The following is a 26,279-nucleotide window of genomic DNA, read 5'->3' as shown; positions in this document are numbered from 1 at the left end:
TATTTTCAGTGCACTGAAAGGAGTCTTTCACCTCCATGGTATTTTATTCTTTTCGATGCTACTGTAAATGAAATTTCCTTTTGTCTTTTTTTTTTTTTTTTTGTCTTTTTAGGTCCGCACCCACGGCACATGGAGGTTCCCAGGCTAGGGGTCTCATCAGAGCTATAGCCGCCGGCCACAGCCACAGCCACACCAGATCCGAGCTTCGTCTGCGACCTACACCACAGCTTAAGGCAACGCTGGATCCTTGTCCCACTGAGTGGGGCCAGGGATTGAGCCTGCAACCTCATGGTTCCCACTCAGATTCGTTTCCACTGCACCAAGACAGGAACTCCAAAATTTCCTTTTTGGGTTGTTCATTGTTAGCATATAGAAATGCAACTGCTTTTTGTGCCACTTTGTTGAATTCATTTATTAGTTCTAACAGAGGTATGTGTGTGTGTGTGTGTGTGTGTGCGCGCACACACACACGCACACACAACCTGCCTTTCTACATATAGGATTATATCATCTGTGAACAGACATAATTTTACTTCTTTCTTCCCAACTGGAATGCCTTTTATTTCTTGCCTAATGTTACTGCAGCGAGTCAAGCCATGCTGAGGATTTTATTGGGGATGGGGAAGGGGAGAAATGATTAGACTTGGGACATAATTGGCAGGTAGAACAAATGGAATTGCTGACTTGGATGTCAGCTGTGGGAGGAGAGAAAGAAGCTAAGAATGATCTCTAGGGTTAGAGTCAGATTGACTGAATCTTTGTGATGCCACTTGATTAGATGGGGTAATGGGGGAGTGTGCACTTGGGAGGGAAGAGAACAGCTCTGTTTCAGCCTTATTAATTTTGGCTCTGGATGTGGATAATAAAGACAAAAGCAAGAGAATGTGCTGAGAAGACATCAGAAGACAGACTTTGGGGGCAGGCTCACACTTAGAAAAAGAGGAATCAGAAAGGGAAGTAGAGGGAACAATACAAGGGATAGAATAAGAACCAACGAAGTTAGAGAAACAAGGAGGAGAAAGTTATAAGCAACTGGCAGTGGTTAACTGTGCCACACAAATTGAGGAAGGAAGATGAGGACCGAGAAAGGACCTTTTACGTGAGCAACGAGGATGCCATTGATAACTTCTGACAGCATTTTCAGCAGAAAAGGTAAGGCTTCCGCTCATGTGCAAGTAAGCTGAAAAAGCAAGTGGGTGATGGGAATTGCTCTAAATAGTTCTGGAGTTCTGTACTTATAAGGTGGTGTTGATATTAGCATTGCCATGGAAACAAAAACATTTAGGAGAACTAAAAGCAGCTTAAAACCCCAACTCTAGCCTGTCATAGCCCCTTGATCTGTTGTGAATAATGCTAATGAAACAGTCATTAGAGGGCAGAGCTAAGTCAGGTTTCTGTCTTCAGATGTCGCCTTCTTGAGAAGGAAGGAAGCAGCAGCACTCACACTAAAGTTCTGTAAAGCGCAGACAACTTGCTGACCAGAGTTCCTTATTCTCTTGCTATTGGCTGACACTGCTCATAAAGTATAATTTGCTGTTTCATTTTTCTCTTAAACAAGCAAGCTGGATTACTTGGAGGAGGAAGATAGCAGAGACAGGAAGACAAAATCTAAGGCAGCTGAAAGAAGGGAAACTCAGGTGAGCGTTTTTATCTTTGTTAAGTCATTGTTAACAATCAGGCTCTGCTTATTGCTTCACAGAAGAATAATTTTTGAAAAGCAAGTTTTATATTGTTCTACTATAAACTTTTTCCTACCATATACATGGTAGTTCGAAAAATATTGGGAAAGTCCAAAAATAAAAAAAAAAAATGGAAGGAAGCAAAAGCCACCACTGAGGTAGTATCTAATGGGTATTTTGGGGGTGTTTCTTTCCATTCCTTATTATGTGTCTGCGTGTGATTTTAGCTGATTTTCATAGTTATGTTCGAAAACATGGATAAGTTTATATTTCTTTTTTCGGTTAAAGCATACATTTTTTCCACATTGCTGTAAATGCTTCATAATTATAATTAAAAATTGCTGCATAAATTGCACTGAAGAGATTTACTATACTTAAGCATTCCCCTGTTTGGGTCACTGTACCATCTTTCCTAGTTTTCATAGACTGGGTCATTTGATTATGTAAGATATATTTTTTTCCAGTCAGGGTCTTATTCTTTGAGGAGAGGAGGTTAAATTTGAGAATGTAAGTTTCACTAAATTTACCGAAGGGAAGGCGTGTGTGAGAACATGTGCTTATAATCTGCTTATTACCCCCCTTGCAGCCACAATCGGCAGTTCCCAATTCTGGCTATACATTCTGTCAGAATCACCTGATTCTGGGCAGATTAGAAAATTACCTTTAGAATGATTGAAACTTAACTTGTGGTGATGAGTCAGTCATCTGCAGTTGGTTTTTCATTTTTTTTTTCAACTTTCAAGAATTTCCCAGGTTGTTCTAATGAGTGGCAAGCTTAAGAACAACTGTTCTAGGTTATCTGAAATGCCTTCCTATCTCTGACCCATACCCGAAAAGTAATACATTTTACAGGAAAGGGAGATACCCTATTAGGCAAGCCACCTAAGTCTTCCTTTCAATACTATATAAATAATGCAAGAGTCATCTGAGGAAAACATAAGACTTCTAGAAATTTCTATCATCACCTCAACCCCATAAACTCTTGAGACAAGGGTCTACTTGAGCGTTTCAATTTACTAATGCTTTAAAGTGATGAGTTTGTTTCCAGCGCATTAGTGGTTAGAAATGAGAGAGGTAGAGCCTCCAGAATGATCTAAAAGCATCAAAATCAAGCACAGCATCTCTTAGTGTTCTGCCAAGGTAGCCTGACTTCATTTCATTTGCAAACTTTTCAAGGGTCCAAACACAAAAAGGGCATTTTAATAGCTGGCCACTGCTACTAAATTGTATGAATAGGTATAAATTTCATTAATATTAAAAGGCACAGCAAAGACTGATTGGATTAAATTGGGAAGCAGCAGGTGGATGACCCTGGCTTTCCAGGAGCAGAGACTTGGCACTTACCTCCTCTGGACCCTGTGTCCCCAGAAGGAAAGTGGACAGACTTTATACCAGAGCTGTGCTCTGATTTCTTTAATCAGGAATAGAGAATAGAACAAAGGCAGCTAAACCAGGTTGAAGCCTCCCCCAGCAGGGATATAAGTCTCTTGACTCAACCTAACTTGATCAAGAGTCCAAGGAGAAACTCTCTTCTTGTTTTGGCTCAGTGGAGAATATTCATTTAGCACCCTCTCTGAAGAACATAAACATCACAGAATACTTCACTACTTAGAAAACTCCTTTATATACAGTAGTTCATTTGAGCCACATAATAGCCTTGAGTGCCGGAGGGTGTAATTCTTATTTTACAGCTGGTAAAAGTGAGGCCAAAAGTACACAGATCTTTCCTAAGGTAGAACCAGAATTGGCCCAGTCTGGTTCATCCTACATACGTGGCCCTTTCTTTACAATTTGAGTTAATGGTTATTGTAAAAAATTTGCTCAAACAAAATAAATTTTATGTCTATGTAATTCAATATTTTTTTAGCCATTTACATGACATTGGTGCTTATTAATTGGCACTGGAAAGTGATCATGATTTAGTGATACAGAAGAGCATTAAAATACGCACTCACGGAGTTCCTGTCGTGGCTCAGTGGTTAACGAATCCAACTAGGAACCATGAGGTTTTGGGTTCGATTCCTGGCCTTGCTCAGTGGGTTAAGGATCCAGTGTTACCTTGAGCTGTGATGTAGGTTGCAGACGCAGCTTGGATCCTGCATTGCTATTGCTGTGGTGTAGCTGGTAGCTACAGCTCCGATTTGACTCCGAGCCTGGGAACCTCCATATGCCATGGGAGCGGCCCTAGAAAAGGCAAAAAGACAAAAAAATAAAAAATAAAATATGAACTCACTTTTCTTTTGGAAATATGTATATTTGAAGAAAGATGAAAGGAAGCAAAGGCACAAAATTTATGTTTGGTGATAAAGCTTGTAATTTAGGTTTATTTCAGCTTATATTACTCTCCCTCCTTGTTTTTTTTTTTTTTTTACAACATTGACTACTTGTGTAATAAAAATGTAGAGTAAATTAAATAGAATTGTTCTTATCTCTCTGGTTGGCTCCTCTCCAGATGAAACTGTCCCAACTCCTTTCACTTGGCCATAAAGAAGCCTCCCATTTAATTCTCTAGGAGTTTTGTTCTTTCTCACCGCAAGTCTTACTGTTATTGTTAGTTGGCATCACCTGAAAACTCACCAAGTATCAGGCACCAAGTAAATCACTCTACGTCTATTTTCCTCATCAATACTCACTCCATTCCTCCCTCTGCAGATGAGGGTTATGAAGCGCGGGAGTAAGAGTGACCAAGAGGCAGAGCTGAGTCTAGAACCCTGGGTCCCATCTAACTGAAAACACATGTTGTCATTCACTACAACCAACTTTCCTCTCTGTTTCCACCTGGGGTCATCAAGGGTGCCCCCACCCTGTCAGCAACACCTGTTCTGGATGATTTAGTTTGGCAGAGTACCCACGGCTATGCGTCAGGATCACCTTGGGCATTTCAGCTCCAGACCCAGAGACTCTCGCTGCTTTTCTGGTCAGTCATGCACATCACACAAGGGAGGCGTCTAGTCCTGGAAGTTGAAAGCCCGATTAGGGAACTTGCAATTACCCAGTGAGCTCTGGTTAGTGCATCTGCCAGGCTGGATAATGCAGAGAAGGGCAAGAATTGGCATGGGTTGCTCAGCTTTGCTATACAGCCTAACCGAATCCATGACAGGACCCCCAGCACTACATCTCCACTGCCTTTCTTGTACTGGAATTACTTGTGTGTGGGTCTCATTCCTTTTACTGGAGCAAATATGCCTAGGGATGGAGTCACCGTGGGAAACCCAGTGCAAGGGCTCCATTAAGAATAAATGGGCAGGAGTTCCCGTCGTGGCTCAGTGGTTAACGAATCCGACTAGGAACCATGAAGTTGCGGGTTCGATCCCTGGCCTTGCTCAGTGGGTTAAGGATCTGGCATTGCTGTGACCTGTGGTACAGGTTGTAGACGTGGCTCGGATCCCCATTGCTGTGGCTGTGGCGTAGGCTGGCGGCTACAGCTCCGATCGGACCCCTAGCCTGGGAACCTCCATATACCGCGGGAGCGGCCCTAGAAAAGGCAAAAAGACAAAAAAAGAAAAAAAAAAAAAAGAAAAGAATAAATGGGCAGGAGTTAAGGATCCGACTGAAGTGGCTTGGGTTGCTGCAGAGGTGTAGGTTTAATCCCCCGCCCAGAGCAATGGGTTAAAGGAGCTGGCATTGCTGCAGCAGCAGTCAGTTGCAGCGTGGCTCAGATTCAGTCCCTGACCTGAGAACTTCCATGTGTTATGGGTTGGCCATAAAGTTTAAAACAAAAAAAGAGTCCGTGGGCAAGTGTAAATAAATTCATCAATGACTGCGAACTTTGGTTAACAGCTTGTGTTTATCTCTGTTGAACCTATTAACCTTTTTCTATTAACTGACCGGTAGAGAAAGTGGTACAATTGTCACCAAAAACCTTTAAAGGAAAATCTCCTATTGGATTGATGACTTGGAGGCAGTAAGGACTGACTCCTTTGACTAAGAAAGTCACCAGTGGCCAGAGCAGCAAGCTGGAACCAAAGAATCCCAAAGCTGGAGGGTCCTTGGGAAGAGCCAGGGCCAGTACAGAAGCTTTTTGCATCTTTAATGTTTTAAGGAGAGGTTTCAAAGAAGGAAGCAGATCTGAGGAAGAACAAGAGGGAAGAAGGGGGAAGGGGTGGGGAGGATATTTGCTCTAGAGACTTAAAGATTAATTAAGCTGGGAGAACTGAAACGGTCCAGGCCACAGTCACTACTTCTATTGTATATTATAAAAACAAGAATAGTTTTACGGGAAGTGAAACCTATTTCCCATCTAAGTATCCTCCTGTGAGGCCACAGGAAGAGCATTTGACCTTATCTGCTCCTCTAGTACAGAAAACACAGTCAGCTACAGAATGCTTTGAGGCATCACAGATACTTTGAAATGAGTTGATCTTTGAAAATTTATTTTATTTTTATTAAAAAATTTTTTGGCCACCACCTTGGAAGTTTCCCGGGCAAGGGACTGAACCCATGCCACAGCAGTGCCCCAAGCTGCTGTAGTGACAGGACCAGATCCTTAACCCACGTCACCTCAAGAGAATTCCAGTTTTTGAGTCTTATGTCAACAAAAACTTCGTTCTCTTGCAAGTTCCCTGAGAGGTTATTTTTGTTTGTTTTTTGTTTTTGTTTTTTTTCTTTTTTTTTTTTTTTTTTTTTGCCTTTTCTAGGGCAGCTCCTGTGGCATATGTGGAGGTTCCCAGGCTAGGGGTCTAATTGGAGCCATAGCCACCAGCCTACGGCAGAGCCGCAGCAACATGGGATCCGAGCCATGTCTTTGACCTACACCACAGCTCACGGCAATGCCCGATCCTTAACCCACTGAGCAAGGCCAGGGATCGAACCTGGCAACCTCATGGTTCCTAGTCGGATTCATTAAGCACTGCGCCACGATGGGAACTCCTGAGAGGTTTTATTTTTAATTGCAGTAGACGCAAATCCTTCTCAGAATTTTTGGCCCAGAGCCATAAAGACAGTTTACAACCCTCAGAAAATAAGGAAGGTCACCTCCTACGATGTCTGGGTCCCTTTTGTAACTGCCCTCTTGCCCCCATGCCATTGACCCCAGAGCTTAGATCTGAATCAGAGGCAGAAAGTTCGTGAGGAAAAACACTAATATCATTCTGTTGCAAAAGTCACTGGGAGTTTTTCTTCCCCAGAGATATGTGTTGTGCAACATAAAATGAGGGGGGCTTGATCAGAGTTTCATTTGTTTGTTCACGGTGCAACTGCCATTTCTTCGTGCATACTTGTGGCCGCGAGCTGAGCCAGGGCCTGAGGTACCGCATGACGAAGAGGGCGTTCTCGCCTTCAGTGAGCACGCGTCCTGGACAGTGGGGACGAAAGGAGCTGGCGGCCCCCCCATGCAGTTGTGTGAGGACAGGAAGCAATGGGGCAGCAGCTAGCGAAGCCCTGGAGGGGGCAGAGAAGGCTTTTTGATTTATTAATTATTATTTTTTTCTTTTTTGGTCTCTTTGCGGCCTATTGAGTTCCTGGGCCAGGGATCAGATCCTAGCTGCAGGTGCAGCCTACACCTCAGCTACGGCAACACTGGATCTTTATCTCACTGTGTTGGGCTGGGGAATTGAACCTGCTTCCCAGTTGCAGGCACACTACCAATCCCGTTGTACCACAGCAGGAATGCCAGAGAAGTCTATTGTAGAAGAAGTGATTCTAGAAAGAAACCTGAAGTGGAGGAGAGACACAGGTGATGAGCTGGAGCTCAGGAAGAATAGGCAAGACAGAACTTAGTGTGTTCAGGGCACTGAAATAAGTTCCGTGAGGCTGGAGTGGATTTTACTGAGGAGGGTGGTGGGGAGGTGACAGCCTGAACTAGGACAGCCCTGAGCGGTGATGGAAGGAGCGGCAGTGGAGACCCTGCGTGATAAGATGAGGCCTGTCTCAGAGGAGACTCTGGGTGGCTGGATGGTCCCAGGGAGCAGGGGGCAGGCGGTGTGCTTTTGCCCCTCATGCTCTGCTTCTTAGCTTACACATGTCCACCGATCCCCTGGCTAGGGCACTTTCCTGGGCAATTCCCCCAGTTTTCCATTTTTTGAGACGTAGGAAAACATTTTCTCTTTATTGGTTTCTTATAATCTTTTACAGGCATCCTGCACCTGGCATACAAAAAAGTTCTTGGCTTTTTTCCCCTGGCACCTGCCAGGCTTCACAGGCTTGCTAATGCATTCAAAGTGTACCATGTGCCAGGCTTGGCGAAGCCTTTGGGGGTGGCGGGGGCTTTGTGCTGCCTCCTTGGTCCCTGGTCTCAATAACAGGTTGGGTACTTGCTAATGCTCACACCACGAGTGAGCTAGGCTTTGGATCTTGTTGAGATTTACTCCCCCAATTTTTCTAAGACATCACAATGCCTAGGTATCCTTCCAGGAATCACATGATGTTTAGCTACCTTGGTAAATAACTCTTTTGCTGCAAGAAGTGTATACTGATGAAGTGCATTAGAAAATGATTTTAAAATGCTCAGATATTTTTATAAAATGAAACCCATCATCAGTTTTATAGGCTCATAGGTTCTATTAACAGAGAAGAGCTGAGAAAAGTTCTGAGAACCAGAGAAATAATGCTTTTAAAAAATGAAGTCACGGGAGTTCCAGTCACAGCGCAGTGGAAACAAATCCGATTAGGAACCATGAGGTTTTGGGTTCGATCCCTGGCCTCACTCAGTGGGTTAAGGATCCTGCGTTGCTGTGATCTGTGGTGTAGATGTGGCTTGGATCTGGTGTTGCTGTGGCTCTGGCGTAGGCCCACAGCTGTAGCTACGATGAGACCCCTAGCCTAGGAACCTCCATATGCCGAGGGTGTGGCCCTCGAAAAGACCAAAAAAAAAAAAAAAAAAGAAGAAGTTATGTTTTCAAGGAGCTCAGAGCTCTCATGGGGGCTGAGTGTTAATAGTTCATAGGAACACGGAAGAAAAGCTCACTTCTGGAGAATATTAGCGAAACAAATTGATTTAGCAAGGACAGTTGGGGGAAGAAGGATGTTAAGATAATGCCATGCATCTTGCTCTCAGAGGCAGAGAGGCCTTAACAGGCTCAGATGCCCACCTTCCTGCAGGGCTCAGTCCCTGCCACACCCTGGGACAAACTGTTCTCCAGGAGCATTTTTTTTTCTCCTCCAAATAACACAACAAATGACATTGTGAAAAGACTCCAGTTTTAAGGTGTGGTTATCCCCACATGTGTCCATAACCCAAAGGCACCTTTTTGCACAGGGAAATTCTCAAGCAAGGAATTTTAGAGGAAAATGTGCAAACTGACTGACCTAGTGAATAGAGGGGGGAAAGCCGGGCAGAAAAAGAGAGAAAAAAAGACAGCTATTGCTAAACTGTCGGGAGGATGCTGCTACCTAAAGGAGCTGACATTGTGGCCACATAAGGCTTTCCACATTGTCACTTTTCACCCATGCTGATCTTTGCTCTGATGGCGGCTCTGGCAGTACACTTCTTGAGGTGCCTCTTCCTCCATCTGTCCCTGTGCATTTGTGGTGGTGGACGTCACTGTACCACACTCTGCAGTCTGAGCAAAGTTCTCCTTTTGTGGGAGACAGCCACGGCTGCTGTGTACTGCATGTCCACCCTATCCGAAACGGGGCTTGCCAGGCAATATTTCAAGAGGGCCCAGCAGCCTGAGGCAGAGTCGAGGCAAGGAAGGCTCTAGTGGCTTCCTTCTGGTGGAGTCTAAGAACCCACAGGTTCTCAGGTGTCAGGGAAAATGCTAGAAGGAGAGGGAAGCAGGTGCCAGTGTGTCGATGGGCAGCTGGAAGAAATCACGAAAGAGCTGACAACCCCACTTCTATGATTTCAGGGGAAGGTTCTTATGAAGAAATTTAATCCTGTAGAATGTGTCTGGTCTTTAGAAATGTAATAGGAAACCAAGATAATAAAATTCAGAAGCTGTTTGAGAGGGTTCTGCCCTTTCTCTGCACATTCTAGAATTTAGTCAGGAGGCAGGTCAGAAAGACAGACTCCTCATCAACATCTCCCTTCCTACTGGCTTGATTTTGGTGGGTTCCCGAGGGATCTGGGGAGAGATGGTGAAGGGAGGCTGGACAGTGTCCTTACGAAAAGGACATCAGTCAGAGGAGGTGATTACAAGGGGAAAACTGCTCAGGGCACTTGGTCCCCAGCAGGAATCCTCTGCCCCAGTAAGACAATTCTCACCCTTGCCATGAAGACTCCCTCACTCTTCCCTTGCTGGAAAATAGACCAGGTCTAAGGACTGTTCCTCAGGGCTTCCAGCTCCCTAGGAATCGCTGGAAATCATATGAAGAACACACTGAATGTTCTGTCTGCTGAGCTCTCCGGCGAGCCAGGCACAGTTTGTTTGGGATTTGGGAGGGGAGATGGGGCCCTATGAGCTTTGCAACCTCCAAATGCTAACTCCTAGCCAGAGGACAGATAGGAGACAATGAAGCTCTACATTGGCCAGAGGCCCTAGAAAGGAAAATTCTATCATCCTGAAGAGCCCATTATTGGGCCCAGGACCCTGGCTGAGAAGCCCCTCTGGGCCCCATAGCTGTTAAAGAGATCTTTGCCGCACAGAGAAAATGAATTGGAGAATTTCCTTCTCTGGGGACTACCCGAGCCATAAATGCTATGTTAACACCTCCTGGTTTACAGAAATCTGCAAGCTCCCCTTTCGCTGCTGGGCTGACTTCCCAGCTATGAGGCTTGGGCAAAGTGAATGGCACTCAGAAGGAGCCTTAGGCTGTGGTGTGGGACCTTTCTGAGGCAAAGGTGGGAGAGACAGGGCAGAGGATCAGAGCAGCAGTATGCTCCCAGGTGCTGACTCCATGGAACTGGGGCCCTGTGTGGTTCACTCCCTTGCCCCCTATTTATTCTGGAAGCCTGGAGACCAGCTCAGTTCCTTATTCTAAAGATGTTGTCATCTCAAATCTTTTCGTCTGTGTTTCAGTTTCTGTCTCCAAGCATTTAATTCACTTTATCCCTTGAAAACATTCTGAAAGTACAAAACCGTCCCTGGGAGACTAAAGAAGTCTCTGAAGCTTTACATTTCTACCGGTTCATTTAAAGCCTGTTGTAACTGAGGGCTGAGCTAGCAGGGCTGGATTCAAGCACTAGGCATTCGTTGATACTTCCCCGCCATGGGGGCATGCTTGCACTCTGGGGGTCTCTGAGATTTTGAGGCATAAGCAGGTGGCAGAATCTTCTAATCCAAAGGAATGCATTCTTTCTGCACAACTTCAGGGAGCTAAGTCTGTGAACTTTTGCAATGATAACAGCTAACACAGGCTGCTTTCTCCAGGGCTTCTTCTGGTCCAGGCTCTGGCTTCAGTGCCACTCATCTCTTTTAATCCTCACAACAAGCCAAAGTAAGGACAATTGTTATCATTATCCCCATTTTACTGAAAAGGAACTGAGGCACAGGAAGATAAAGTCAGTTGCCCAAGGTCACAGAGCTGGTGATTGAAAGAACTAGGACTCAAATCAGAGTTTGTTCTCTTACGTGCTGCTTACTATTGCTTCCCTGTAGTAGAGAAGAACCCCTGTTATGCCTTCCACCATCTTTATCATTAAATCACCTCTCGGCCTTTGCTTTTATGTTTTTCCTAATTCTCTGAGATCCTTTTCGCCTCTTTAATCATGTATCTAAGCCTGCACTTTGAGGTTTAATCATAGTACTTAACATTGTTGAGTGCTCACCCTGTGTGAGATGCTTCACATTCATTATGGCATTTGCAGATAAGGAAAATGAAGCCCCAAGAAGATAAGTCACTTGTGCAAGATACCCAAGCATGGAAGTGGCAGATCTGGCTCTAGGACCTTATACCAACTTCCTCCTCTGAACATTCCTATGAACTTTAAAAAGAATGTCCTATTTGCCATTGTACAGGATGCACTAGCTCTGGGAGCTAAAAATGAAATGAAGAGCATGTTGTGGAGATTTGTGAATTGCAGGTTGGGTTATTATAGCAGAAGCTCCCCACAATGAAGAACTTCAAACCCACAAGGAAGAGAAGAAGTCTAATGGGGCTGTGAATTCACCTGGGCCATCAAAACCCATGGTCTGTGTCTAACACACACACTTTACAAGCCTCCTGTGTGCTATGGTAACTCTTTTTTTTTTTTGGTCTTTTTGCCATTTCTTGGGCCGCTCCCGTGGCATATGGAGGCTCCCAGGCTAGGGGTCCAATTGGAGCTGTAGCCGCCAGCCTATGCCAGAGCCGCAACAACATGAGATCCGAGCTGCGTCTGCAACCTACACCATAGCTCACAGCAACGCCAGATCCTTAACCCACTGAGCAAGGCCAGGGATCGAACCTGCAACCTCATGGTTCCTAGTTGGATTCGTTAACCACTGCGCCACGATGGGAACGCCTTTTTTTTTTTTTTTGGTATCTCTTATTTTTGTCTAGTGATTAAGAGTTTACCAAGTTCCTCCAAATATGTGCTTGGCATAATAGGGTACACAAAATCTGTTGAGAATGTCCTTTCCTCCTGCAAATCTGATAATTTGGAGAGGCCAATGTGTATCTGCCTAAGATATATCTATCAAATCATATGAACAATGAATTTCAGGCTGGGAATTTCAGCCTGGGAATGGATCAAAAGATTTTTTTCAGGAGTTCCCGTCGTGGCTCAGTGGTTAACGAATCCGACTAGGAACCATGAGGTTGCGGGTTTGATCCTTGGCCTTGCTCAGTGGGTTAAGGATCTGGCGTTGCTGTGAGCTGTGGTGTAGGTTGCAGACGTGGCTTGGATCCCACATTGCTGTGGCTCTGGTGTGGGCCGGTGGCTGCAGCTCTGATTAGACCCCTAGCCTGGGAACCTCCACATGCCATGGATGCAGCCCTAAAAAGGACAAAAGACAAAAAAAAAAAAAAAAAAAAGATTTTTTTTTCATAAGTATAAATAAAAATAACTTCTGTGAAGTTCTTAACAGCTGCAGTTCTACAATGACCATGAAAATATTCTAAGCATCAGTGTACTCTCTTCAAGCTCATCAGACTTTAACTGGTCATGCAGCACATTTAGTTTTCTTCGTAACTATAATATGGAATCTCCATTTGCTGCTGCTTCTGTTCCTTCTTGTTGTTTTATTACCAGTAAAGCTGCAGGAGACAAAGCCTCAATTCTCTCTTTGTTCTGAGGCCCTCAGTCCAGGAAGCTGTACACGTGCCCACTTTCTCCTCTCCCTCTAAGGCTGTGCAAATTACGCTGTCAATTTATTTCCCAATTTCCCTTGAATTTACTTCTTCATATGTTTCTCAGTTTCCTGTCACGTACTTAATTGGGCTGGCTGATTTTTAAAGCCACATCTAGCAGGTGATTTCTTTTTCTCGTTCTTTCTTTCTCTCTCTCTTTTTTTTTTTTCTCGTCTTTTTGCTATTTCTTGGGCCGCTCCCTCGGCATATGGAGGTTCCCAGGCTAGGGGTTGAATCGGAGCTGTAGCCACCGGCCTACGCCAGAGCCACAGCAACGCGGGATCCGAGCCGCGTCTGCAACCTACACCACAGCTCACAGCAACGCCAGATCGTTAACCCACTGAGCAAGGGCAGGGACCGAACCCGCAACCTCATGGTTCCTAGTCGGATTCGTTAACCACTGCGCCATGACGGGAACTCCTCTCTCTCTCTTTTTATATAGTCTAGTGAAAGGTTGCAGTGTGGTGTAGTCAAATGTATTTTTTATGGGCAGAAAAGAATAATCCAAGTGGTTTAAAGATTTCTTGAGAGAAAGTGATGCACTAAATGGAATTCTAGATCTGAGATGGCCTTGCTTTTAGCCTGTTTTTTGGCTTTTAGCTAAATGAGGCTTCTAGGAAGGGTGGTGTTGTACTTTCTTTCTTTAGCTTTCCAAGGATTAAGATGTTCTTGGAATCAAGGCCCCAGCTTCTGTAGTTATCCTTTCCCCACAACTGGGGCTGTTGGACAGCCTTGGACCACTCCCACTCCTATCTTTCTCCAGCCCCTATGAGGTCTAGAACCAATCCTAATATGAGAGAGAGGAACTGAAGTGACTCTGGGACTCAGTGTTACCCTTGGGGTTGATCTAATCCTGATCTGGTGCATCAGTTATAATTTCTGGGCATCTCTCTCCTTCTGAGATTTGGTTCCCACCTCATTGCGGGAAAGGGGCATCCTTGGCCAGAGTCCCTGTGCTCAAGGCATTGTCTAACACTCAGCTTCTCCAGGACTCAGGACTTGCCTGCAATGGCCAGTCTCCTCTCAGACCCAGTGTCCTCTCCTCCCATTGCGGCCAGGCAGCATGAGCCTTGCTGCTTGCAGACTGACCTTTCCCTCATGAGTTCTGCCTTCCTCCCTAATTGCTCAAGAAGTCCCTGTTGCTAGGGTCTGTTCTTGGTCCCCCCGCACCCCTCAATTCCCTTATGGAGCAACTATTACCATATCTTTTATGATCTCTCATCTGTGGTCACAGCTGCTAGATCTCTTGCTCTGCCTATGATGAGGGACTTTACCAGCACGTGCAGCTGACAGTGTCCTTGCAGGCGTGCCACCCTTCACTGAGTGAGGAGGGCAGGGCAGGGCCCCAGGCTGCCCTTCTCACTGCCATTCATAGGCTCTGTTGGCCTTGAGATGGGAAAAGAGACCCCTTTTTTTTTTTTGTCTTTTTGCCATTTTCTTGGGCCGCTCTCGCGGCATATGGGAGGTTCCCAGGCCAGGGGTCTAATTGGAGCTGTAGCCACTGGCCTACACCAGAGCCACAGCAGCGCGGGATCTGAGCCACGTCTGCCACCTACACCACAGCTCACGGCAACGCTGGATCCTTAACCCACTGAGCAAGGCCAAGGATCAAACCCGCAACCTCATGGTTCCTAGTTGGATTCGTTAACCACTGAGCAACGACGGGAACTCCCCAAAAGTGACCTTTTTTAAGGTCAAAAAGTTTAAGGACTTGATCGCTTTCAAGTCTGTTTCCACCTTTTCAGACCCTTCCCTAAATAAGCTTTTCCCAAGATTCTATCAGACCCCTAGCTCTGAAGTCAGGACCATATGAACAGGACTCTGTCCTTTTCCAAAAAAGGCTACTTGTAATGGGGCTCACAGTGAGAATTCCTCTGGCTGGTCACACATCGGTCTTAGCTCCCTTGCCTTGTCTCCTTTCCTCTGGGCTCTGTGTTACCTGGTTCCAGGGTGCTGTCCTCCCAGAGCCGACACATACTTGTGACATCCAACTGCGCGTTTGCCTCATGGACTTGGCTTGTGCAAGCTGCCTGTGCTGTTTCTAGCATTTCAACTCTCTACTATCTGATTTGGGGTTTGATCCTTCTGTCCTGGCCCTGCCAACCAATAGTGTCTTTAAGTCTCTCTAAAGCTGAATTAAGACAAAATGCCCAAGCTTCTTTTTTGGCTGTATTCCCTTTCCCAAGTCAGGCTTACCCACTTCCAGCTTCTGTGTGACTATTTCCTTGAATTGTATCTGCAGCCTTGACCTGTTTCCTGAACTTTAAGCCCAGCTAATAGCCTCACCATTCTCCCTATAACCAAAGCTAGAAACTTCAAACTTGCTGGTGAGATAGATCAAAAGGAGAGAGCCATTAGTGGTTAAGGAATCTGACATCCATAAGGACACAGGTTCAATCCCTGGCCTCGCTCAGTGGGTTAAGGATCTGGCGTTGCCATGAGCTGTGGTGTAAGTTGCAGATGTGGCTTGGATCCTGCATTGCTGTGGCTGTGGTGTAGGCCAGCAGCTACAGCTCCAATCCGACCCCTAGGATCATCTCAGAAGTAGGATGTGGCCTATGTTAGCTCTACATAGAAGAGATTTCATCTGGTCAGTCTACACCTAGGCCCCCCCAAAATCAATTACACAAATCTTTTTTTACCCAAAATTCTGATCTGTATATTGACAACGGGCAACTCTGCTTTTACTTTATTGCTATCTTTCATTCACGATCCACAGCCCACTCTTCCAGAGAGGCCTAATTAAGCAGATGATCATCAGAAGTTTCTCTGGTAGGAACAGACTCAGAGCAAAGGGGCGGGAAAGACTGGAGAGATTTTCATCACAAAAACGTCAGAATAATCTAAGAGTAGTCAGTGTTTCTGCACAGTATAGCTTTCTCGTAAACACCGAGAGCAGTGTACGTCGCTATCCTTCATATGAATGTGAGAACTGAGGTCATCAGCTCATCCTGTGGTCAGTGGGATGACAGATGTTGAAGCCTGATCATTCCTACATTCATGAGAGGGAGCAGCGAGGGAGCAGTTACTCAGGGCCAAGCACTCTATCTCTCACGCAATCCTTACAACAACTCTATGAAATAAATGTTACATATCCCTATTGCGGGTTGAATTAAGTCTCCCCCCAAAGATATGTCCAAATCCTAACCCCAGGTTCAAGTGACTGTGGTCTTATTTGGAAATAGGATCTTTGCAGATGTAACTGGTTAAGATGAGGTCGTACTGGGTTAAGGCAGGCCCTCGGCCCAACCTGACTCGTGTTCCTATAGGAAGAGGATGCAGACACAGATTCAGGGGGAGGACAATGTAAAGTTACAGCAGGAAAACGCCAGGTGGCAGCGTCACGTGGAGTGAGCACCTGCAAGCCAAGGAACACGAGGTTTGTGGGCAACCACCAGAAGCTGGAAGAGGCAGGGAAGATTTCTTCCCTAAAGCCTTCAAAGGAAGCATGGCCCTACTGACACCCTGATTTCAGACTTATAGCTTCCAGAACTGTGAGACAATAGGTTTCTGTTGTTTTATGCCACCCAGTTTGTGGAAGGCAGCCCTAGGCAACTAATACAATCTCCATTTTACAAACGAAGTAACAGATTCTCAGAAATGCTCATTTCCCCAGTGCTAAGTGCTCAGAGCCCCTTAACTCCAGACACTTGAACACTTGCACACTTGCTGGTTGATCTGGCCCATTAAGTAGGCATCCTCTTCCTCTTCTTTCAAAACCATGTTCTAATGCTCTCTTACGCGGCACAAACATATAAAATTGGAATGATAAAGAGAAAATTAGCATGGCTCCAGCGCTAGGATGGTACACAAATTCATGAAGCATTCCATATTTTTTTATGACTGAGTCACTTTGCTAAACAGCAGAAATGGGCACAATGCTGTAAATCAACTACGCTTTAATAAAAAAGAAAAAAAAGAAACTTACTGAAAAAATCCCATGTTCTAGATAAATTATATAATTACATCAGCATTTCACAGGGAAGACTTTTATAGGACATTAGTTTTGTGGGATATTAGAATGTGTTAATGTGCAAAAAAGTTTTCAGAGTCAAAAAAAGGAGGGATGCTCTGTATTAATGAGACTTTTTTTTTTTTCTTGTAGGACCCCACAGAACTTTTAACATGCGTTATGAATCTTCGAGAGAGATACTAAAGCTTGCTGGGTCTCTCAGGCTGATTTGAACACAGAAGCCTTTTCTTTTGCAAAGCATTGCATGGAATTCGCAATTTTCGAAAGATACTTTGGGAAGTGCTGAATTAAAGACAAAAAGCTTTTCTCTTGACATCATTTACGTGCCAACCATCTTTTGGGAGCTGCATCTCCACGTAGGTCTCTGAAGGAGCACTGCTGCATCAGAAACATATTTACACGCCATCTATTTGGGTAGGTTAATTTAACTACTATTTGATCTTACCTTTTAAGTCTTCAGATCGTTATGTGATTCTCAGAGTCAGTTTCTTCTAGTCAAAGGCCTTTAGGAACACACCTGGAGGGCAACATAATTGGCTTTATTGATTTATTGTATCAAGGCCGAATGCACACCATTGAAAATTAGGACATCTTAGAAGGAGAGTGTTAGGAAGGAATTATTATAGGATTTGTGCTTGTGATAGGTAATTTGTGGGTAAGATTCAAGGAAGCAGGACTTTGCAGGAACAAAAGTAGTTATAACAGACTCTGAAAAACAGGGACCCAGACAATGAACATATGTCCTCCCAACCCATCTGTTTTTTCCTAGACATCCAGAAGGCTCCCCCGATCCCTGCAATTATGAGCTGTTCTGTAGTATTTATACAGACGAGGCAAGAAGTGTTTACTCTAGTATAAATTTCTCTTTGGCTAGCAAAGAAAAAATGAAGAACCATGTGATAATCTATGACAACTCTGCCTAATGAATTTGGCTTGGCCAAAGATCAACAAGTTGGACACAGTCAAGTGGTAAGGAGAGATTTTAGTCATAATAGACGGCTGCAATAAGAAGAGTCCAACATGTACCGCACTCAGAGGGGACTGGATGCTTTAAAGAGAGAATGAGGGAGAGAGGAGGGGAGTGAGCAGGGGCTAGTAGTCAGGAAACTGAAAAATCACATCAAGCAAGAAGAGAGGGTTGATCCACGTGAAAAGCATCAGAGTTCGCTCACTGGTGCTTATAGAGCTTAGATTCCTCCCTCCCGCTCGAGCTGGGAGCAGAAGCCCTATGTTTTGGTGTTGGCTGGAATACACAGGAAATTCTTTCAGCAGCCTGTGTAAGAAGGGGAGGTTATGATCATCCTACAGACACAGCCTTGAACTGTTAACAACTATGTTAGTGTTTATTAGGTTGCTTGTTATTCAAGTCTGCATAGGCCAAGGTTGACACCTGGTGGAGAGAAGGACTCAGAGGAGCCTGGCTAGAGTTTGAGCAAGAAGAGAATCTTTGTCAGCTTCCAGAGCAGAAGCTGTGTGACTTTCTCCAGGATCAGACACAAGCTCTGGATGATCCTTTCTGGTTGTGTTATCCCAGCATCGGGGTTGATGCTTGTATAGTATGCACGTGAGGGCATCAGTCGTCTCTCCTGGGAGTTCCCTCAAGTAGCCCGAGCTCATCTCTTCCCCAGGTTTCTGTGTATTCTTTCCAGGGAAACATGATTCACAAAGGGGTGGTGGCTTTAAACACCTGAAACAATTATCCTGAACACACAGGGGAAGTCAGTGTGTGGTGGGCGAGTGTAAGCCTAAGGTCCAGATAGGAAGACGGGTCCAAGCAGGGCAAGGACTGTACTGACGCTGAGAATTGAAATCATTTAAATTTAAATCATTTATTACAATCAAATGAGTATTTTTCTTTATTCAAACCTAGGGGTTTAAAAAGAAAACCACCTTATTTCTTCTGGTTTTACTGAAGGATAATTGACATACAGCACTCTGTCAGTTTAAGGTGTACAGCGAGATTTGACTTATTACATCATGAAATGATGACCCCAATCAGTTTAGTAAACATTCATCATCTCATATAGATCCCAAGTTAAAGAAACAGAAAAAAATCCTCCTTGTGATAAGAAGAGAACTCTTAGGATTTACTCAACTTTTATATATAACATGCAGCAGTGTTAATGATACTTGCCATGTTTATATTATATCTCTGGTATTTATCTTATACTTGGCAGTTTGTACTTTCGACTGCCTCCATTCAATTCCCCCCTCCCCCTGCCTCTGGTAATGGCAAATATAATTTTAAAAAAATTAATTCATTTGTTTTTGAAGTAAAATTCACCTATGTTAGTTCCTGTTATACAACATAATAATTCGATATTTTGATACATTTCAAAATGTTCACTAAATACATCAATAAATATATATTTTACCCACAACGGAGTACTACTCACAGCTTTATATCAAAAGGAATGAGGGGTTCCCGTCATGGCACAGTGGTTAACAAATCTGACTAGGAACCATGAGGCTCCGGGTTCGATCCCTGGCCGTGCTCAGTGGGTTAAGGATCGGGCGTTGCCGTGAGCTGTGGTGTAGGTCACAGACACGGCTCGGATCCCGTGTTGCTGTGGCTGTGGTGTAGGCTGGCAGCTATAGCTCCGATTCGACCCCTAGCCTGGGAACCTCTATATGCGGCCCTAGAAAAGGCAAAAAGCCAAAAAAAAAAAAAAAAAAAAAAAAGAAAAGAAAGAAAGAAAGAAACAATAGGATGGACTTGGAGGATGTTATGCTAAGTGAAGTAAGTCAGAGAAGGACAAATACTGTATGCTATCACTTGTATGTGGAATCTAAAAAACTCAACAAACTAGTGAATATAATAAAAAAGAAACAGACTCACAGATACAGAGAAAAAACTGGTGGTTACCAGTGGGGAGAGGGGAAGGGGAGGGGCAATATGGGAATAACGGAGTAAGAGGTTCAAACTACTGCATATAAAATAAGCTATAAGAATATACTGTACAACACAGGAAATATATCCAATACTTAATAGTAACTATGCATGGAATATAACCATTAAAAATTGGGAATCACTATACTATATACTCATAACTTACATAATGCTGTATATCAACCGTACTTCAATAAAATAAAAAAAAACTTAAAGATTACCACGGTAAGTTACAATCTGTCACCATACAAAGATATTACACAGTTACTGACTGTATTCTTCACACTATGCACATCATGCCTGCGACTCATTTATTTTGCAGCTAGAAGCCTGTACCTCTTAACCACCCTCCCCAATGTCTTTCCTCTTCCCACTCTCTTCCCCTCTGGCAACCACGTGTTTGTTTTCTGTCTTCCACTCTGTTTCTCTTTTGCTATATTTGTCCATTTGTGTTGTTTTTTAGTTTCCACATGTAAGTGAAATCATACAGTATTTGTCTTTTTCTGACTTATTTCAATTAGCATAATACCTCCTAGTCCGTCCACATCGTAAATGGCAAGGTTTCATTCTTTTTTTTTTTTTTTGGTAGAGTAATATTTCATTATGTATATATCTAATCATTCCTTATTCATTCATCTATTGATGTGCATTTAGGTTGCTTCCATATCTTGGCTATTGCAAATAATACTGCAAAGAACATGGGGCTGCATATGTCTTTTCTTTTCTTTGCTTTGCTTTTTAGGGCTGCACCCCTTGGATCTCCAACCCACTGAGTGAGGCCAGGGATCAAACCCTCATCCTCATAGACACTAGTTGGATTTGTTTCTGCTGAGCCACAACCGGAACTCTGTATATGTCTTCTCTATTAGTGTTTTCATTTTCTTTGGATAAATACCCACGAGTGGAATTGCTGGGTCATATGGTAGTTTTATTCTTAATTTTTTGACGAACTGCCATTCTGTTTCCACAGTGGCTGTACCAGTTTACATTCCGACCAACAGTGTGTGAGGATTCCAACCTTTTCTGTACCTTCTCATCAGCACTTGTTATTTGTTGTCTTTTTGATAATAGTAAGTTTGTTGTAGACAGCATATAATTGGGTCCTTTTTTTATATTCTAGTCTGCCAATCTGTCTTTTTATTGGCGCATATATTTAACATAATATTGGTTTGTTATGGATAAGTCTGCCATTTTATTTTGTTTGTTTGCATTATCTGTTTTTCCTGCCACCCATTGGTTATCTGAATACTTTTCAGAATTCCATTTTGATTTATCTCTAATATTTCTGAGTATATGTCTTTGTATAGCTTTTTGGTAGCTGCTCTAGGTACTGCTTTATACATACCTTTCTTACCACCGTCTCTTGGCATCAGCATTACACAAGTTTAGGTGAAGTGTGGAAACTTAACCTCCTTTATGTTCTTTATCCTCCTCCATTTATAATATATATCTTGGAGTTCCCACTGTGGCTCAGCAGTAATGAACTCGGGCATGGCCCTAAAAAAGAAAAAAAAAATGTATGTATAGTTTCCACTGTGCCACAGTGGGTGTATAAAAATACACACACACACACACATATATGGAAAAAAATCCCTTTACATCCATTTAAAATCATATTGATGTTATAGTTGTTTGTTTTTTGTCTTTTTTTGCCTTTTCCAGGGCCACACCCATGGCATATGGAGGTTCCCAGGCTAGGGGTCTAATCGGAGCTATAGCTGCCAGCCTATGCCAGACTCACAGCAACGCGGGATCCGAGCCATGTCTGTGACCTACACCACAGCTCACAGCAATGCCAGATCCTTAACCCACTGAGCGAGGATAGGGATTGGACCCTCAACCTCATGGTTCCTAGTCAGATTGGTTAACCACTGCGCCACGATGGGAACTCCTATAGTTTTTGTTTTAATGATCAAACATAGACTCAAAAGAGAAGAAAAACCTATTGTATTTACCCATATATTTGATTATCATGTTCTTTCGTTTCTGATGTTCCAAGGTTCCTTCTTTTATTCATTCCTTTCTATATAGAGAACTTCTTTGGTCATTCTTTTAGGGTGGGTCTGCTGGCAATAAATTCTCTTAGTTTTCCATCACCTGAGAATGTGTTGATTTCTCCTTCATATGTGAAGGATATTTTTGCTGGATACAGGACTCTAGGTTGGTAGGATTTTTCTTTCAGCACTTGGAAATTGCTGTGCCACTTCCTCCTGTCTTCCATAGATTCCTACCAGTAATCTGCTCCAGCAGATTCAGAATGCAGTGTCACAGGGTACTCATGTCAACAGGACACTAGGCAAATGTTTCTGTAGTTTGAGGCTTCAGCTTCAACCACATAAATTAATGTTTATTCTGCATTCTAGCAACTTATCATGAAATGTAATGCAGCAAATAGTAAAGACACATGGGAAAATTATAAGCATGTAGTAACAGTATAAGCATATAGTAAAATAGAGCCAATATGTTTGATTCAAGTTTCAAAGAAAAGCTAGTATTTCTGTTTTGTTAAAACCTGGAAAAAATGTAAAAAGTGAGCAGAAAGTAACTTTTTGTATCTGTTTCTTTTTAATTCAGCATGGAGAGAAAACTTATGTCCTTACTTCCATCCATCTCCCTATCAGAAATGGAACCCAATAGTACCTTGGGCAATCACAATAGCAACAGGAGCTGCACCACAGAAAACTTCAAGAGAGAATTTTACCCCATTGTGTACCTAGTAATATTTATCTGGGGAGCCTTGGGAAATGGCTTTTCTATATATGTTTTCCTGAAACCTTATAAGAAGTCCACATCAGTCAATGTTTTCATGCTAAATCTGGCCATTTCGGATCTCTTATTCACAATCACACTGCCCTTCAGGGTTGACTATTACCTTAGAGGCTCCAACTGGATATTTGGGGACACACCTTGCAGGATTATGTCTTATTCTATGTATGTCAACATGTACAGCAGCATTTATTTCCTGACTGTGCTGAGTGTTGTGCGTTTCCTGGCAACTGTTCACCCCTTCCGGCTCCTTCATACCACCAGCATCAAGAACGCCTGGATTCTCTGTGGGGTCATATGGATCTTTATTATGGCTTCCTCAACAGTACTTCTGAAGAATGGCTCTGAGCAGAAAGACAATGTCACATTGTGCTTAGAGCTGAATTCTAATAAAGTTACTAAACTGAAGACCATGAACTACGTTGCCTTGGTGGTGGGCTTTGTGCTGCCATTCGGCACTCTCAGCATCTGCTACCTGCTAATCATTCGAGCTTTGTTAAAGGTAGAGGTCCCGGAGTCCGGGCTGCGGCTTTCTCACAGGAAGGCATTGATCACCGTCATCATTGCTTTGATCATCTTTCTCCTGTGTTTCCTGCCCTATCACGTACTGAGAACCCTTCACCTGCTCGAATGGAAAGCTGATAAATGCAAAGACAGGCTGCATAAAGCTGTGGCTGTCACACTAGCTTTGGCAGCGGCCAACAGCTGCTTCAATCCTTTCCTCTATTACTTTGCTGGGGAGAATTTTAAGGACAGACTAAAGTCTGCACTCAGGAAAGGTCGACCACAGAAAATAAGGTGCGGTTTCTCTGTCTGTGTGTGGCTGAAAAAGGAAACGAGAGTGTAAGGGATTATTAGGTGAGGCTGTTATTATGTCCTTGCCCTTGTGTCTACCCTCATTCATGTGTAGTCTCCAAATGAGACACCATTCCCAACAAAGGTCGAGTCCCAAGATTTAATTGACCCTGACTTTTTTTTGTTTTTTGTTTTTGGCTATGCCTATAGCATGTGAAAGTTCCTGGGCCAGGGATCAAACCCATGCCATAACAGCAACCTGAGCCATTGCAATGAAAAGGCTGATTTCTTAACCCACTGCACCACAAGGGAACTCCCCATGACTTTTGCTCATAAGGAAAACTCCTCATGACTTTTGCTAATAAGACCTACTTCAAATATATCATTAGGTATATCTTCAGTGCTTGAGTCTAAATAAAGAGTATAGCTTGGAGTTCCCATTGTGGCACAGTGGAATTGAATCTGACTGGTATCCATGAGGATGCAGGTTTGATCCCTGGCTTCATTCAGTGGATCAGGGATCCAGTATTGCCATGAGCTGTGGTGTAGGTTGCAGACACAGCTCGGATCTCACATTTCTGTGACTATGGTTAGGCCAGCACCTACAGCTCTGATTCGACCCCTGGCCTGGGAACTTCCACATGCCCTAAAAAAAAAAAAAAAAAAATGTGTAGCAGGAAAAAAATCCCTATTAGAGTCTTGCAAACCGAAATATTAGACTGGGAAAAATGCTGAGCATAGCGAATAGTGAATGCTGCTTGTCATCAGATTCTGTACCAGAAACTGAAGCCTGGAGAAACTAAGAAGAAGAAGGGTTGGCTTGGTGCCTCCTCCACCATTCCCCCTGAAAACCTCCAGGAAGATTAGCTGACAGTCTGAGTAATGGTTTCCTTCCCATACCTGGCATCTACCCCTCCTCACTCTCATGAGAAGACTCAAGGCTGAGGTTTTCTCTTTGGAATTGTTGACCCCAAAGCAGAGTGGAGGGATGGAGGAGGTAGTGTTCTGAAGCTAGGAAGGCACTAAGCTAGGAAGGCACTAAGGCACTAAGTCCTCAGAGTAAACAAGTGTCCCAGAGCCCTTCCCTCAGTCAGCTGCCAGATGCAGACAGACTCATACCTTGACAAGAGAGGAGCCTGGAGGATCCTCCAATGGGGAGACTGCCCAACTCAAGGGAAAAAACCAAAAGACGTACACTGCTAAGGATTCCCCAACACAGAAGCCAGTGCCAGCACTATTACTTACTTGACAGGGCAGCCCGCACTGCAACCAATGCCTTCTACTCACAGAGAGCATCTAGTCAACCTGTTAGAACCTCACCCTTATTACTGGCAGTCAACGACTACTACACATCTAAGAAAAGAGCCCAAACATGAAAAGCCAATAGTAGATGAGAAGGTAGATGAAGACATTTTCGGTATGAAAGGTCCAAACATTTTTATCATCCTCACACACTTTTTTAAAAATTAGAAACCTACTGGAGGATTTACTTTTCCAAAATAAGAGATTAAACCAAAACAAAGGAATACATGATACCTAGCAAACACGGAATTTGACACAGGAGAAAGATGAAGAGAATTTCCAGGATGTTGGTGTGTAGCAGAAAAGCAAGAAATTAATTTATTTGCACATGCTGGAGGGATTTATATTTTTTTGGACAATTTTGGGTGAACTAGTATAAAAACACAGGAAAATAGGCAAATGAAAAGACAATACAGTTATTAAATGCTAGGGAAAAAGAAACTGTCATTTAAAAAGGAACTACAACCATAGCACACTACATGGCTCAGCTGTGAATAATATTTATATAGAGAATGATGTAAAATATTGTGATATGACTTTTTCAGGAAATTAGGGGAGAGGATGTATATGCGGGGGAGAGGGGTGAGAAATCTATGTCCCCATATTTTATCACAGAAAATGCATAATAACTAAAGCTAAAGAATGCCTAAATATCTGTATAAAAATGTTATCTATCAATAGAAACCAAAGCCCAGAAGAAACAGTGAAAAAGATTGACAGGGCTTGCCTTTGGAGGGAAGTTGAGTGTGGAAAGATAGGGTGGGGTTTCTCTTTTCCTTTGAATGATTATAAACTGTCTGACTTTGCGAATATGTATTGCTGAAATAAAATAAAAAGTAAGTTGAAATTAAATTTTAAAATTCAAATTAATTCTGCCTCAAAACAAAAGCAAAAACAAAAAACAAGGCAGAAAAGAAAGGCCACAAGAAATGGAAATTGAACACTGAGAGAAGAAAGGAAAGCAGAAAAGGTCCAGACTTGGATCTGGGCCCATGAGGAAAGCCTACCAGCCCCGCCACAGAAAGGGAGCTCCCTTCTGGGGTGAGGGGAGTTACTTTCTGGGGTCCAGGGTGATTTGGGATGTCAGGATTTTTTAGTTGCAAGTTAACAGAAAACCCAACTCCGGGGGCTTAAACAATCACTGTATCACATAACTGAACCACAGAAAAGGGAAGCTGGACTTCAGGCCCTATTCAACCCACACTTCTGTGAGCCTTCCTCTCTAGGTACTGGCTTGGTCCCATGACTCAGTTATCTCATGGAAACAAACTGACTGCAAACAGCCTGAGTTTATGTGCTTCCTTACATGTATCCAGAAGAAACAGACTTGTATCTCCTGCCCAAGTCATCTAACAAAAGTCACTGGGTTTCCTTGTAATCAGACCTACTCAGATGACACACCAGTGCCTCATAAATCAAGGAAGATGGGATTACTTTGACTGAGCAAGGACGATCAGAGTCTACACCTACAGCGGGAGTTGGGGGGAGGAGATCAAAGTGGTGGAGTAGGAGGATGCAGAACTCACTTCCCCCAAGAAACATATCAGAAATACATCTGCGTATGGAACGATTCTCACTGAAAACTAACTGGACACTGGCAGAAAGACTCCTGTACAACCCGGGCTGTAAGAAAGAACCACATGGAATCAGGTAGGAAAGGAAGAGAAACTACTGGGTCAGGACCTGAGGCCCTGGGAAAGGACTCCGAAGAGAAAGGAGGTTGTAT

The 26,279-nt window shown here is 43.6% G+C and overlaps 3 protein-coding genes and 1 non-coding gene across 13 annotated transcripts in view; 2 read left to right on the top strand and 2 right to left on the bottom strand.

Moving 5' to 3' along the window:
* CAB39L (calcium binding protein 39 like) overlaps positions 1-26,279 on the bottom strand; it is a 722,245-nt gene that overhangs the window by 5,219 nt on the left and 690,747 nt on the right. The window lies entirely within an intron of this gene.
* The window catches only part of LOC146398569 (uncharacterized), a 121,575-nt gene that overhangs the window by 88,622 nt on the left and 6,674 nt on the right, over positions 1-26,279 (bottom strand). For 7 of the 8 annotated variants that reach the window (XR_014819407.1, XM_084981734.1, XM_084981738.1 and 4 more), the window contains exons 1-2: positions 21,036-21,187; positions 17,246-17,317 (exon numbers count right to left, since the gene is read on the bottom strand). The gene's annotated coding sequence lies outside the window, so the exon portion shown is untranslated. Of the gene's footprint in view, positions 1-17,245; positions 17,318-21,035; positions 21,188-26,279 lie in introns of those variants that run through there. The other variant, XR_014819409.1, reaches the window with a different exon arrangement.
* Positions 1,552-25,405, top strand: CYSLTR2 (cysteinyl leukotriene receptor 2). 2 transcript variants are annotated; one of them, XM_084981138.1, is made up of 4 exons: positions 1,566-1,637; positions 16,933-17,214; positions 17,570-17,769; positions 22,265-25,405. In XM_084981138.1, exons 3-4 carry the CDS (start codon positions 17,723-17,725, stop codon positions 23,301-23,303), a joined length of 1,086 nt encoding a protein of 361 aa, XP_084837264.1. In that variant the 5' UTR covers positions 1,566-1,637; positions 16,933-17,214; positions 17,570-17,722; the 3' UTR covers positions 23,304-25,405.
* LOC146398570 (U6 spliceosomal RNA) lies at positions 16,557-16,664 on the top strand. Its single transcript, XR_014820140.1, has one exon. It is a non-coding gene; the product is annotated as a U6 spliceosomal RNA (small nuclear RNA).

This window comes from Sus scrofa, chromosome 11 (genome assembly GCF_054392235.1).
Source record: "Sus scrofa isolate SSC_HxYL_T2T_F1_AM1 chromosome 11, Sscrofa_HxYL_maternal_Yorkshire_Landrace_v2.0, whole genome shotgun sequence".
Classification (NCBI taxonomy): domain Eukaryota; kingdom Metazoa; phylum Chordata; class Mammalia; order Artiodactyla; family Suidae; genus Sus; species Sus scrofa.
The sequence above is the reverse complement of the archived record's forward strand: the minus strand, read 5'-3'. Positions and strand labels throughout refer to the sequence as shown.

What these genes read in the sequence shown, in the direction of transcription:
- CYSLTR2 (XM_084981138.1), top strand. Translation starts at nt 17,723, where the DNA reads ATGAATTTGGCTTGGCCAAAGATCAACAAGTTGGACACAGTCAAGTG. An exon ending in AAGTTGGACACAGTCAAGTG is followed by an intron (nt 17,770 to 22,264) that starts GTAAGGAGAGAT and finishes TTTTTAATTCAG; the next exon opens with CATGGAGAGAAAACTTATGT.